The sequence below is a fragment of the Camelus ferus genome, chromosome 7 (genome assembly GCF_009834535.1).
Source record: "Camelus ferus isolate YT-003-E chromosome 7, BCGSAC_Cfer_1.0, whole genome shotgun sequence".
Lineage (NCBI taxonomy): Eukaryota > Metazoa > Chordata > Mammalia > Artiodactyla > Camelidae > Camelus > Camelus ferus.
In genome coordinates, this window is record NC_045702.1 from 15975549 (window position 1) to 15991195 (window position 15647).

Here is a 15647-nt window from a genome sequence, read left to right on the forward strand (position 1 = left end):
TTATACCATTATATAAACTATTTTTAAATAAATATATACATAATAGGAGTACCTGCTCGAAATGTTCTCTAATGACAGGGGTGAGGAATCAGAATGTTTGGGAACCACTTCCCTAGATGACCTCTCTTAATCTGAAGCTCTGAGTTGGTCTCAAAGATATTAAAATTCTCAGTGGGGACGCATTAAAAGATCATGAACAAGGTCTCTACTTTCTTCTCGCAAACTGAGCCCAGCTCTCCTGCCCCAACTTGGTCAAACTGATTTCTAAGTGGGCCTGAAACCCTAGGTCCTTCTATATTCTTTTACTCCTTTTCCGCCCCCATCTTGGGGCCTTACCAAGTCCACAGCAGCCTGGAGGTAAAGATCACAGATGCCAGTTTGGAAATAAATGTGGTCAGGAGCAGTAATCAAGTTAGAATCCTTTTATGGGAGGAAAACAAATCTATACTTGTCTTAAATGTTTAATTCTGCTGTCTCTACATTATGTAAAAAGTAGAAAATATTTTATCTGAGGCTTGTTTGTCACCTTTTTAAGATTTCATCACGATCCACAGTATCATTTATAATGCCATTAAGTTTCTTAGTTCAGTTTCTGCTGCCGAAATTGAAAGTGAAATTTGGTCACATAGTCAAGTAAACATGAAGCAAATCTGAAAAGAGAACAAAAATTCCCAAATGATTCATATGGGGGACACACCCCTCTGTACTGTGATGTCACAGGAAACAGCAGGTCTCTAAGGTCACCAACCTGACAAGGAGACTCCATGGATGCAGCACGATTAGTAACAAAAGGAACTTCCAGGAAGACTCCTTCTGGGTAAATTCACCCCGCACAAATGACACGTAACATGCACAAGTAAAAGCAAACCTTGAAAAAGCACGATGCTGGGTGAAGAAGCCAGATACAACAGGACAAATATTATTATGATTCCATCTATAGGAAACATCCAGAATAGGCAAGTCCAGGTAGACTAAGTAGATTAGAGGCTGCCAGGGGCTGAGGAGAGGAGAGAATGAGGAGTGACTGCTGATGGGGGTGGGGTTTCTTTTTGGGGTGACGGAAATGCTCTGGAACTAGACAGCAGTGATGGCTGTACAACACCGTGAATGTACTTACTGTCACTGAACCGTACACTTTAAAATGATTAAAAAAAAATACAATAAAGGCTATTACAGATAAAAACAGGGCCCTAAGAGGCCAGAAAAAGAAAAATGCAAAAAGAAGCAACTACTAAGAATTAGACACCAAGTAAGACAAACTTAAAAAACAAGCATTATGGGGGAAGGTATAGTTCAGTGGTAGAGTGCGTGCTTAGCACGCACAAGGTCCTGGGTTCAATCCTCAGTACTTCCCTAAAAACAAATAGATAAATAAACCTAATTACCTCCCCCTCCCCCACCAACAAAACCAAAAAAAAGTATATGAAGGATGTGAAAAAGAATTTTTTTAAAAAAGCATTATGACTTAAAGGGCTAGAGACTGAGAATATTTCCAGCATCGACACCACAATGAGGTACAATTTCACATTCCTTGTATTGGCACAATTTGTAAAAGACTGATGGTATCAATTGGCAAGGATATGAAACAAAGGAATGCTCATATTTTTCTGGGGGAATAAAATTTGGTATACATGCCTAGAAAGCAATTTAGTATTATCTCCTAAAACTTAGATAAATACAGAAATTCCACTACTAGGGACCTAGGTAACTCTTCAACATGTCCACAAGGAAAGATATACCAAAATATTAGTTTGTAATAGCAAATACTGAAAACAAGCTATATTTTAATACAAGAAAATTGATGTATAAATTGAGTACCTTTGTACAAAAGAAAGCTATACATTTGACTGAATGAGAGCAGTCTCTCTCCTTAAATTTGTGAGGTTTAGGGCAAAATAAAATGCAGTCCCATGCACTAAGTGTCTAAACACTTAAAAGTAATTAATCAAGCTAAGAAATGGTTCAATAAAATATATTCTCTCTTCCTATCTTGACAAGCATCATTTTATAATGACCTAGAAGGCCAAGTTCAAATCCAGAGTTCTTGGGGAGGAGGGTGTAGCTCAGTGTAGAGTGTGTGCCTACCATGAGTGAGGTTCTGGGTTCAACCCCCAGTACCTCCATTAAAAAAAATATGTAAGCCTAGCTAACCCCCATCTCCCCCAAAAGCCCCCAAAAGCCCCCAAAACTAGAATTTTCAGATGACTCTGATAGGATGCAGTAGAATGAAGAAAGTCAGCCCTGGCTCCTCCCTCTGACCCACGACTTCTCTTCTCCCCCCAGGCTCTGTGCCACACTGCTAGTGCCACCACACAGAGCCAATGGACATGCCAACCTGTACATCCAAGTTCCTTCCACATATAGGAAGATCCAGGGACAAAGCCCACCCAGGCTCTGGAAGTGGGCTTGAGAATTCTAGGGTCCTGGGAACCCAGAGGATAGTCTAGAATGAGGATGGGGGCCACAGGTTCTAGATGAGCATGATTCCTTAACCCCACAGACTCCTCAAAAAGTGAGTAGGGATACAACTGGAGGAGGGCTGAAAGTAGGACCTGTAAGGCGGAGGGTCCCGAGCAAAAGTCCATCCTGCCTAGGTCTCAAGGTGGTACAGAAACAAGACTGTGTATTACAGGTAAGTCTCAGGGACATCATGCTGTGCAAACAAGAGCAAATAAAGCAAGTGTCTGCATACCTAGCACGGACGTTATAGGGTTGAGAACAGACCAAAAATTCTAAATATTGCTTAGAAATAAACATATATGTAGAAAAATAATAAATGTGTAGAAAAAACACCAAATGCAGTACAGTGTTGTGGGATTTTAAATTGGTAGAACCACTATGGAAAACAGTATGGAGTTTCCTCAAAAAATTAAAAATGCAACTACCATATGATCCAGCATCCACATACATATCCAAAGGAAATCAAATCAGTATCTCAAAGAGATATCTGCACTCCCAAGTTCAATGCAGCATTATTCACAATAACTAAGATGTGGAAACAATCTAAGTGTACATCTACAGGTGACTGGATAAAGAAAATGTGGTGGTTTATATGTATAAAGTGAAATATAAGTCAACCACAAAGGAAGGAAATCCTGCCATTTGTGACATGTATGAACCTAAAAGACATTATGCTAAGTGGAATAAGTCAGACACAGAAAAACAAAAACTGCATGATCTCACTCCTTCATGGAATCTAAAAGTCAAACTCAGAAAAAGAGGGTAGAATGGTGGTTGACAGAAATTTGGTCAGGGGGTTGAGGGTGGAGGGATGTTGGTCAAAGGGTATAAACTTTCAGTTATCAGATGAATAACTTCCAAAGATCTAAGGTATAGCATGGTGACAATAGTTGATAATAATGTATGCTTGAAACTCACTAAGAGAGTTGATATTAAGTGTTCTCACCATCAAAAAATGGGCATAAATAGATAAGATGATAAACAGGTTAACCAGCTTGATTGAGGGAATCATTCACAATGTAAACATATATTAAAATACCACATCGTACACCTTAAATACATATACAATGTTTATTTGTCAACCATACCTAAAGCTGGCAATGTTTACCTCTAGATATCACCTCTATAATGGGGGCGATAATCAAAGATGAGAATTTGGAGGGGTTAAATGTGTAATAGTCTATTTCTGAAGCAGATTTGTGGGTACACAGATATTTACGCTTTATATATTTTCATGATTTAAATATCACATAATTAAAACTTTAATGAGAAAATTCTTTTAAACTAAAACAGTAAGATACCATTTTATACCCTTCCAATTGGCATATATCAAAAAAGTCTGATAATACCAAGGGGTAGGGGGCCATAAAATGGGGAGACTGGGATTCTCAAACATGAAAATGTAAATTGGTACGACCACTTTTAACATTAATTTGGGCCACCCCCCTCTCTCTCTCCCTTTTCGGAGGCAGCCCACACTCTGTCTATGGAATGTGTACCTACTTTTAACCAACCCCCACACCTTGTGGCCTTTCTCTTGCCATTCAATGTATCTCTCTGAATAAATCTACCTTCACTCAACAGTGGCTCGCACGTGAATTCTTTCCTGCGCGAAGCCAAGGACCCACACTTGGCGGGGCACGTCCCAGGGGCTCAACCGAGACCTGGGACTCGGCCCTCCTCACACCCCACATCCTTTTTCCTGCATCATATCTCTGGCGCCCAACATAGGGCACTTACATAAAGAAACAGGACTCAAAGGGCATAATCTCGATCCGCCTATTGGGTTACGGCTCCCCTCTCTTCGGAGGGTGGCAGGGGGTTTCTCCCGTGCCATGCCGATTCAAGTAGCGCTTAGGTGGCGGCTGACGCTGCCTGCAGGAGCTGGCAGAGACCAGCTCTCTAGCGTGAAGGAGCCCACCGAGCCTCTGGATCTTTTCGCCTCTGGATCTTTTCTTTATCTCCTCTATCGCTCTATCTCTTCGGACTCGAGAAGATCCACCAAGGCGACCACTCCGACATCCAAATTAAGACCACGTGGCAAGTAATTGGCAACCTGATTGGTCTTTTGTCGTTATAGAGTTTTAAACTGCTGTTACAAAGGTACTCCATCATCATAAGAAAATTATGAAAGCGGTTACAACAGTTCCACATCAAGATAACGGCTATGTGAGCGGCTATGTGAAGATTCTAGTCCATACCGCACTTGGATGCAAAAACAAAAGGCTGTCCTGCACCTGGGGCCCCTAGATTAGGCATTCAGAGATTTTTACTCCCTGATAGCCTGGGTCAACACCCCTACTCAGCCTGGAAGTAGTTTCAGAAGATGAACCTTCGCCCCTCTGCAACCCCATAAGATTATGGGAGTAAACTCTCTAAGAGGGGAATGAGACAGGATGGAAGAGGGCAGGGCACAGCCATTCAAGGAATGCCACAGCAATTAACATCAAAATGGTCAGACTCGACCCCCAGTAGGCCTTGAGGCACAAAATAAAGAGATTTAAGTTCTAGCTGATCTTGAGCTTCATTATACACTCATTATAATATATTAACATGGTGAATAACACACCCACGGGCACCATGGCAGTCCCAAGGCTAGCCACCAAAGGTCAAAGGTTGGGAAATGGCCAACTTCCTGGGAATCCCAGCCCCTTCCCCAAAGACTGGTCTTTCTACTTAAGAGCATATGAAGCCACCAAGCCCATAAAAAGCAGCAACACGGCGCCTCAGGCCGCCCCTCTCTCTCTCCCTCTTCAGAGACAGCCTGCATTCTGTCTCCGGAATGTGTACCTACTTTTAAACTGAGCACCCAACCCCCACAACTTGTTGCCTTTCTCTTGCCTTTCAATGTATCTCTCTGAATAAATCTACCTTCACTCAAAAAACAAAACAAAACAAAACACAACATTAATTTGTCAGAATCTGGAAAAGTTGAAGTTGTGCAACCATTCAACCCAGCAATTTCATTTCCTAATGCTCTACCCTGGAGAAGTTCTTGCCATGAGCACCAAGAGACACGTATATTTTTGGCAACTTGATTTGTTGTAGCAAAAAAACTGGAACTATTTCAAATGCCCCTTATTGCAGGAATAGGTACTGAATTATGGCATAAATCATATGATGAAATACTATACAGCTGTTAAAATGAACAAACTACATCGTATTAACACGAATAGATCTTCAAAACATAACACTGAGTAAAAATTCTAAAACAGATAAAACAATACTACATTTTGTATATGAATATAAATACGAAAGGAAATTACAAAATCACAGAAGGGCAGGATACACGCCAAAATTATGACTGGGTTGCTTCTGGGGAAAGAAGGGAGTCAAAATAAGGAAGAGAAAAAAATAATAACCTTAGGCCTATTATGATTTTTATTTTACTTTTAAATAAAAGAAGCAAAAATGAAAAATGTAAACATTTTTCAGAGGGGTGAGTTATAAGCTTATTATACTATATATTCTTTGATATAGTTTAACTTTTATATGTTACATACTCAGAATAAATATACTCTGATGCTTGTTATACTATTCTTTGCACTTTGGGTTTTTTTTTCCCCTTCGATTTATGAAATAGTCAACTAATTCTCTTTGCATCTACCCACCCCCACCCAAAGTTTCAACTAAGCAAACGGGAAAAGCATACAAACAGGAAAGAGCCAGGAGGAAACACCCACATTAGCAGAAACCACAAAGCTAGTTGAAGACACTCTGAGAGCCTGCTTTCAACAGTTAAACAGAAATCATGGTTGCAAAAAACATATCTTGAACTTGAGTTAATAAAAGATGACACTTCAAACAGCTACTACTTGACAGCACAAGTAGCTACGTTAAGAAGTCATGCAGATCTGAGTCCAACACTAACTTTGCCAGCTATCTGCTATGTGAGCCTTTCGTAAAATTCTAAATAGCTCTAGGCCTGAGTTTCCTTACATTAAGATGGGACTTATAACACTTCCTTCAAGAATCATGGTATTTGTGGATACCACCCCTAAAGTGCTTACCATAGTGCTTAGTAGTTTAGTTATTTGCTCAACAAATGGTAGTTATTATTTGTGTCAGACCTGGGATTAGAACTCCACGTGTGAGCATGTATTTCAGCAAAGAAATAATACTCAAATTGATGCACCAGAACAAATAATTATCCAAAACTGAAGCAAGCCCTGTTATCAACCAAAATGTATAGCTAAAAGCAACGCAAGAGAAAAGATGGGAACTGCAGAATTGATAGGAGAAATCCCATCTTTAAATACTAGTACTACAGAGGAAATTTTAGAAGTCCAGCAAAAGGCAAACTGTCCCTACACATAGAACAGTTTACTAAATGGATCAATAATCTCAGTGTGGGTATCAATTGATCAACAGATCCCATCAACGTGTAATCCGCAAAGAAAGTCTTCACTCCCACATGTCAAGTTTTAGAAGACAAGGTTTTATAATCTGCTAAGAGGAGAATATTTTTAAAACATACTTGGGGGGAAAACCATATTTTCTAGGCTTTGAGCCAAAAGAAAAAAATTCTCCCAAGGGTCTTTATTATGAAGACACAACGTATACTAATGGATTAAAAATTCATAATTCCCAAACTCAAAAGTGATAAAAAGGGAAATAAAAAATATGACTAGGTCAATAAATGTGAGAAATAAGAATTTATAACTCAACTAAAAAAAATAACACTTCAATGAATTCCCCAGAGAATCCATCCAAACTTGCATAAATTATCCCTATATGTACTCTTTTAAAATACAGAAAAGTGAGGGGTTAACTATCTAATTTATGAGTTTTAAATGGTTTTGATGTTTCAAACTAACAATAACAAAATAAAAATAATACAAAAAACTAAGGTATCTAAACATATTGTATATAACAAAGGTTCTAAATATGTTAGATAGGTCACATTGTGAAACAATTATGGATTATATATGTGTAGGGTTTTTTCCCTGAAAATGCAAGTCAGACTATAAGGCAGAGAAATTTAAACACCAGCTGGATATTACGATATTAAAGTTGTAACTGAAAAAAAAAGTGATCATTGCACTGTGGTTATATCAATAAAATAGTCCTTAATTTTTAGAGATACTGAAGTATTTACAAAGCAAATAATCTCTTGTATTTGGTTTTTAAATAATACATTGGAGTTGGGGACAGGGTTGGGGAGGGGAGAATAAATAAAACAAGACTGGCCATATTTTGAAAACTGTTGAACAGAAACGATGGGCATATGGGGGTTAATCATCCTCTTTTCTCTACCTTAGTAAGACTGAAAATATAGTGAAAAACTATATATATAGTGAAGAAGCATATGTATTTGAAACTAAAAGCCAACACTATTTTCACAACATAATAGGAAAGACAACAAAGCTTTCCATCTCCTTTTTTATTTGGTACAGTGCTAGAATTGTCCTTCCTTTTTCTTACTTCCCTCTTTTCCTCCTTCCTGGTTTCATCTGTTGCTGACTTAGATGACTCCTTCCATACACCTAACTTCCTGAAACTCAGAAACACTTTCAAATCATTGCCTCACAACATACTCAATTAATATTTTTTTAATAACAACGGAACATGTGTTTTAAATTTTAGTTTTTATCTAAACAAAAAAAAATTTTTAATTATCTCACCTACCTCACTCATTTAAAATATCTATCTTTTGTATGTTTTATCACACAAATATTGGGAGTGAGTGATCGAAAGTTACTTGCTAATAAGTGCACGCTGGAAAGCCTGATGACCACCATTTTGGACACTGACACCACTTAACGTTTTTAAGAAAGGGCGAAGTGTAAAAAGTACTACATCAAGAAAAATAATTTAGCAGAAGCACATACGGATAGAAAAGATTGGGAGAAAGACTACAGTCGGAGAAAATCATTCATTAATTCACCAAGGCATCTATTTAAAAGTGGGATGATAAGCAAGAACCAGACAGGAAAGAGACGGGACCCGTGAATAAAAGGACTTGGTGGTTAAGGTATTGTGACGGAGAAAGAAGAGGTTGAGGAGGAGTGTCAGAGACCCAACCCTGGTGGGAAGAAGATGAGTTTGACCCATATTGGCAGGATATTCAGGTACAGCTGCTCCTCAGACGCCGGGAGCAGAAAAACCAGGAAGGCCCGGGCAGCGGGTGTACATAAGGAGGCCATCTTTGTAGACGTGACAACTGAACCCAAGGAAGTGAGCGCTCTCAGGGAGAGACCTGGAAGACAGGTCTCCAAGTTATCGAAAGGCTTAACCCAAACCTTGAGGCATACCTATATTCAGGAGGCGGAAGAGAACAAGTGGCAACACATAAGGAGCTGCCTGGGGGGTACGCCTCCCGGCTCCCCGAGTGGGCGGTCAGCGGTGCGGGCCACTGCGGGGACCGCGGGGAAGGGGCTCTGGGAGAGGACCCACCATTGGTAACCTTGACTAGGACATTCTGGTCTGGTGGTGCGGACCGACGTCAGAAAAGTGAGAGGGGAAAGGAGGCGGCTAGGAATGGAGGGCCAAGCAGAGACCCGCAGCTCCCTGTGATGAAGGCACATCCGACTGCAGGGAAAACCACAGAACGCCTGCGGGGGGTGGGGGTGGGGGGTGCGGTGGGGGAGGTCGGGGGGGGTGCGGAGAGGTGGCAGAGTGGGAAAGCCAGGATTCCACAGAGCGGAGGCATTTTCTTTCCTTCCCAAACCTGCCTCCAAAGTCTCTAGGCCCTGGCTTTCCCAAAGTACTACATCCTTACGGAGGTGGGGAGTTAATCGTAGTCTTCACCGGAGCAATAGCGCGCTAGCCATATTCGAGGAAAAGTGTGAAGGCGCTGGAGGGAACGGAACCTCCGAGAGAAGCCCCGACTCAGCCAGAAGGGGAGCAGAGAAGTGAGAGGCAGGAGGAAAGAGGCTATCGAGTGCGAGGTCCCCTCGAGGGCGCGCCCCTACCCTGAGCCTCCCCCGCCACGACGGTCCTCCCGGACCCGGACCCGGGAGCCTCCCCTCCGGCTCCGTGCACTCACCGCTCCGACTGCGAGTAGTGGCAGCGGCCCAGCAGGTTGAGCTTGCAGAGGTGCAGGTTTCCGCACGGTCTGTCGCAGTACTTACGACGGCAGACCCGGGCTCGAGTGGTGGCCAGCACGTATCGGGTGACCCCTTCCTTGCTGCCGGTCTCCAACACCACGAAGCGATCGGGCCCGGCCGCCTCCAGCACCTCGCAGAGCTGCGCCTCGGAGAGCTGGATCTCCTGGAGCAGCGCGTTCAGGGCCATGCGGCCCCCGTGAGCGCACAGGATTTTGGTGATGAAGGAGCACACCCCCGGGTCTGCCATGGCGCGCTGCGCTGGCCTGGCCGCCGCTCAGGACTCGAATCCGGAGAGAATCGAAACTTACTCGAGTCCCGGGGGCGGGCGCAGGCGGTGTCGGACTGGGCGCGCCTGGAGCGAGCGTGCGCTCTCCGCCGCGGTTAGCTGAGTCCAGCGGTTTCGGTTTCCTACTAGCCTTGGGTCGAGAGGCCAGATCTCATCCACCCGGTCCCTGTGCCAGATTTAAAATCAATCGCAACCAAGATCGAATGGAAAGAGAGCGAACAAGCGCGGGCTAATCTGCCGGCGACCGCGGAGACCGCCAGATGGCTCCCTCTTGGTCCTAGGCTCGGCTAGGGTCAGGTTCCCCAGCCGGGGACCGCGATGCTTCTTCGGAAAGAAGAGAAACTAAAAATGATCTTGGGGCTCTGGTGGAGTTTTTATACGTCAGCCAAAGTGGCGAATGACGCTTCTTGGGAACTCCCTTGAGAAATCCTCTGTTCTCCACCCGACCCGTTCCGGAAAGAACAGACCCAAGTGAGCGCTTGCTCCGAGCTGGGCACCCTGCCTCAGGTGTTAGTGAATCTTCGCAACAATTCCATGAGTTAGCTATTGTTATCCTCACTCTACTTGGGGAAGTAACTTGAGCAAACATAGCCGTCAAGCTGGAGCTGGCATGCTACCCGAGATTCCCCAAACCTGGCCCCCAGGCTCCAGATAGTGGTCCGCCTGGCCAGGATCGATGTGCACTTTCTCCCACACCACCCTGCCTTCTCAAAGAATAAGAATTGTCGCTCTCCGTCTTCTTGGCTTTCTCATGAGCTTATTGAAGAACCAGTTCTTGACACATTCTTGCCTGTCTACAATCGCTAACAGAGGTGCCCCGACACCGTTTAATCCCTGATAGCCATCAGTCACAGTGGGGCATACTCGGACATATCCTGAGACTTCAGACAGGTTCCTCCCTCTGGACACCTGGACAAGATCTTTTCCTCCTGTGGGTACCCACGTGGACCCCCAGGGTTGGTATAAAGATTATTTTAAAGTGAATACGTTTGATCTGCTGGAGATGCAAAAAGAAATTTTATCTCAATTTCTCTTAATCTGACTAAAGCAGAGCCTCCAGAAAATATAGCTACCTTTAACCCCCTTCCAAGGGAGTTTCCTGCTTATTCAGTTGCCCTGGAGACAGGATGCCCATTGCCATTAGCATCAAAAAATAAAAAAACCCAATAGAACCTTCCATACTCTCCCACTGAAGTCCTTTTAAAAAAAAAAAAAAAAAAAAAAAACTCCTTTTGTTAAATTGAAATACATAAAGTTACCTCTGGCTGTTCCAGGAGGGTTCCATGATTGAAAGTTTCCCTCATTCCAATGCTAAATAAATCTGTCTTTTCTCCTGTTGGTAGGCCTATCGTCAGTTAATTTGCAGGCCCCAATCACTGGACACAAGTTGGAAGAGGAAAAGGTTTTCCTCCTGATACTCCCAAGAGAAATAAATGGGTCATTGATCAGTTGTCAAACCAGAAAGTCTTCAAAATGATTAATGGGAATTCTCCTTAGATTGCTAATTCATGGTTGATCAACTGTCTCTCGGGAATAGAGTACTTCGGTATGAAAACCAGCCAAAGCTGGGTCCCATCCAGGTCAGATCATCCGACTTCTTGTTCCCTCTAGCTATTATTTTACAGTTGCTGTTAATCCACTTGGCCTGATTTGTGGTCTGACAGGTTCCCAGGGACTGGGCTTTCAATAACAAATCAATTAAATTCACCATAGGATCTTCTTACATTAGTTAGTCACTCCGAACATACAGAAATTTAAGAAATAGTCCCTGCACTCAAGGAGCTTATGTTTGGGAAGACATGAAAAGACAGTAAAACAGAAAGGAATCCGTGGTTAAATGCTGCAACAGGTAGAATGCTGCATAGGAGCCTGGATGGGCTACAGTGATTGGGAATAGACATGCAAAATACCCCTCAATTTAAGGTCTTAAGAAACAATGTAAGGGGTTGTGGAAAGGGGGAAAAGCAGACATTTAAGAAATTTGTGTTGTCACAGGTTGGGTTCTCCTGGAAGCATTGATATGGAGTTAAGAGTACAGAAGATTTCCTGGAGTGTAACACTAGAGAAAGTCCAGGGAGGAAGCACTAGTGGTGTGTAGGAGCTCTCTGACTGCGATGCAGACCTGACAGAGTCTCTGTGCCTAGTGGGAGCAGGAGTCTAGCCTTGGGCAGAAAAGCCTAGGCCCTTGTACCACTGCCTTGGTAGGTCATTGGCAGGGGCCACTGGAAAAGAGCATGACTGCAGCTCAATCACTGGGGCGAATCCTGAAGGAGCTGGAGGCTATCAGCTAAACACACTCCTTGCAGCTGGACAGCAAGCCCTGGCTTGAAGGGAAATCTGAATGACACCCTGTATTCATCCTAGTCTATCCTTTGTGCCACGTGGATCTGTTTCTCCACCTGTACTCAGGAAACAACTTTTTCAGGGCTCTGATAAGTCTCTCTTCCTGAAAGGAAACTTAGAAGAGGGAAATTAATGAAATGAAGTATAACCCTTGTCACGGAAGTTGGTTGAAGGACCACACCCGGTCTTCACATTTCCCTCCACAACTGTCCGTTTCTTTCTCTCTTTTTTTTTTTTTTTTTTTGTTTTTGAAGTATAATTGATTTACAAATCGTACAGCAAAGGGATTCCATTATACATATATATATACATATCTATAGTCTTTTTTTCCAGTTCTTTTCTATCATAGTTTATTGCAAGATGTCGAATATAGCTCCCTGTGCTATAGAGTAAATCCTTGTTGTTTATCTATTTTACATATGGTAGTGTGCATCTGTTAATCCGATACTCCCAATTTATCCCTCCCCTCCCTTCCCTTTTGCTAATGGTAAGTTTGTTGTCTATGTCTGTGAGATCTTTTCTGTTTTTGTAAATAAGTTCATTTATACTACTTTTTTAGATTCCACATATAAATGATACATAATATTGTCTTTCTTTGACTTACTTCACTTAGTATGATAATCTCTAGGTTCATCCATGTTGCTGCAAATGGCATTATTTCATTCTTTTTTACGGCTGAGCAGCATATATATATATATATATATACACATATATAATGGAATACTATATATAATGCCATATCTTCTTTATCCAGTCATCTGTCAATGGACACACAGGTTGCTTCCATGTCTTAGCTATCGTAAATAGTGCTGCTATGAACATTAGGGTACATGTATCTTTTTGAATTAAAAATTTCATCTTTTTTGGATATATGCCCAGGAGTGGGATTGCTGGATCATATGGTAAGTCTATTTTTAGTTTTTTAAAGCCTCCATACTGTTTTCCATAGTGGCTGCACCAATTTACATTCTCAGTGTAGGAGGGCTCCCTTTTCTCCACACCCTCTCCATCATATTATTTGTAGACTTTTTGATGATGATACCACTATCTGTTTTTTAATATATATATTTTATTGAAGTATAGTCAGTTTATAATGTTGTGTCAATCTCTGGTGTACAGCACAATGCTTCAGTCATACATGAGCATACATATATTCATTTTCATATTCTTTTTCACCATAAGTTACTATAAGGTATTGAATATAGTTCCCTATGCTATACAGTATAAATTTGTTTATCAATTTTATATATAGTAGTTAGTATCTGCAAATCTCGAACTCCCAATTTATCTCATCCCACCCCTTCCCCACCGACCGCTGGTAACCATAAGTTTGTTTTCTATGTATGTAAATCTGTTTCTCTTTTGTAAATAAGTTTGTCCTTTTTTTTTTTTTTTAGATTCCATATATGAGTGATATCATATGGTATTTTTCTTTCTCTTTCTGGCTTACTTCCCTTAGAATGACATTATCCAGGTCCATGTTGCTGCAAATGACATTATCTTATATTTTTATGGTTGAGTAGTATTCCATTGTATAAATATACCACAGCTTCTTTATCCAGTCATCTGTCAATGGACATTTAGGTTGCTATTGTAAATAGTGCTGCTGTGAACATTGAGGTGCATTTCCATTTGCATGAAATATCTTTTTCTGTCCTCTCACTTTCAATCTATGTGTGTCCTTCCCTTTAAAATGGGTCTCTTATAGGCAAAATATTGTAGGCTTTTGTTTTATTATCCAATCTGCCACTCTATGTCTTTTGATTGGCGCATTTAGTCCATTGACATTTATAGTAATTATTTTTTTTAACTTTTTTTATTGCATTATAGTCATTTTACAATGTTGTATCAAATTCCAGTGTAGAACACAATTTTTCAGTTATACATGAACATACATATATTCATTGTCACATTTTTTTTCGCTGTGAGCTACCACAAGATCTTGTATATATTTCCCTCTGCTATACAGTATAACCTTGTTTATCTATTCTGCATATGCCTGTCAGTATCTACAAATTTTGAAATCCCAGTCTGTCGCTTCCCACCCCACCGCCCCCTTGGCAACCACAAGTTTGTATTCTACATCTATGAGTCTGTTTCTGTTTTGTATTTATGTTCTCTTTTCTTTTTTTCTTTTTTTTTTTAGATTCTATATATGAGCGATCTCATATGGTATTTTTCTTTCTCTTTCTGGCTTACTTCACTTAGAATGACATTCTCCAGGAACATCCATGTTGCTGCAAATGGCATTATGTTGATGGGTTTTATGGCTGAATAGTATTCCATTGTATAAATATACCGCATCTTCTTTATCCAGTCATCTGTTGATGCACATTTAGGCTGTTTCCATGTCTTGGCTATTATAAATAGTGCTGCTATGAACATTGGGGTGCAGGTGTCTTTTTGAAGTAGGGTTACTTCTGGGTATATGCCCAGGAGCGGGATTACTGGGTCATATTGTAAGTCTATTCCTAGTCTTTTGAGGAATCTCCATACTGTTTTCCACAGTGGCTGCACCAAACTGCATTCCCACCAACACTGAAGAAGTAAATTAAAGAAGACTTAAAAAAAAATGGAAAGATATCCCATGCTCCTGGATTGGAAGAATCAATATTGTTAAAATGCCCAAGGCAATCTGTAGATTTAATGCAATCCCTATCAAATTACCCAGGACATATTTCACAGAACTAGAACAAATCATAATAAAATTTATATGGAACCACAAAAGACCTAGAATTGCCAAAGCATTACTGAAGAAAAAGAAAGAGGCTGGAGGAATAACTCTCCTAGACTTCAGACAATACTATAGAGCTACAGTAATCAAGACAGCATGGTATTGGTACAAAAACAGACATATGGACCAATGGAATAGAACAGAGAGCCCAGAAATGAACCCAGAAACTTTTGGTCAACTAATCTTTGATAAAGGAGGCAAGAATATACAATGGAGTAAAGACAGTCTCTTCAGCAAAAGGTGTTGGGAAAACTGGACAGCAGCATGTAAATCAGTGAAGCTAGAACACTCCCTTACACCATACACAAAAATAAACTCAAAATGGATCAAAGACTTAAACATAGACAAGATACAATAAACCTCCTAGAAGAAGATATAGGCAAAACATTCTCTCACATAGATCTCAAATTGTTCTCCTAGGGCAGTCTACCCAAGCAATAGAAATAAAAGCAAGAATAAACAAATGGGACCTAATTAAACTTACAAGCTTCTGCACAGCAAAGGAAACCATAAGTAAAACAAAACGACGGCCTGTGGAATGGGAGAAAATTTTTGCAAACGATGAAACTGATAAAGGCTTGATCTCCAGAATATATAAGCAGATCATATGACATAATAAGAAAAAAAAAAACCCAATCCAAAAATGGGCAGAAGACCTAAACAAGCAATTCTCCAAGGAAGAAATACAAATGACCAAAAAGCACATGAAAAAAATGCTCAATATCACTATTTATCAGAGAAATGCAAATCAAAACTACAATGAGGTGTCACCTCA

At 41.0% G+C, this 15647-nt stretch overlaps 1 protein-coding gene across 1 annotated transcript in view; it reads right to left on the minus strand.

Annotated features, from left to right (window-relative positions):
- Nucleotides 1-10139, minus strand: part of ZC3HAV1 (zinc finger CCCH-type containing, antiviral 1) — a 52479-nt gene extending 42340 nt beyond the window's left edge. Inside the window, exon 1 of the mRNA XM_032483452.1 lies at nt 9449-10139. Coding sequence (XP_032339343.1) covers nt 9449-9756 — 308 coding nt within the window. The 5' untranslated portion in view covers nt 9757-10139. The remainder of the gene's footprint in view (nt 1-9448) is intronic.
- Between the last annotated feature and the right edge of the window lie 5508 nt (nt 10140-15647).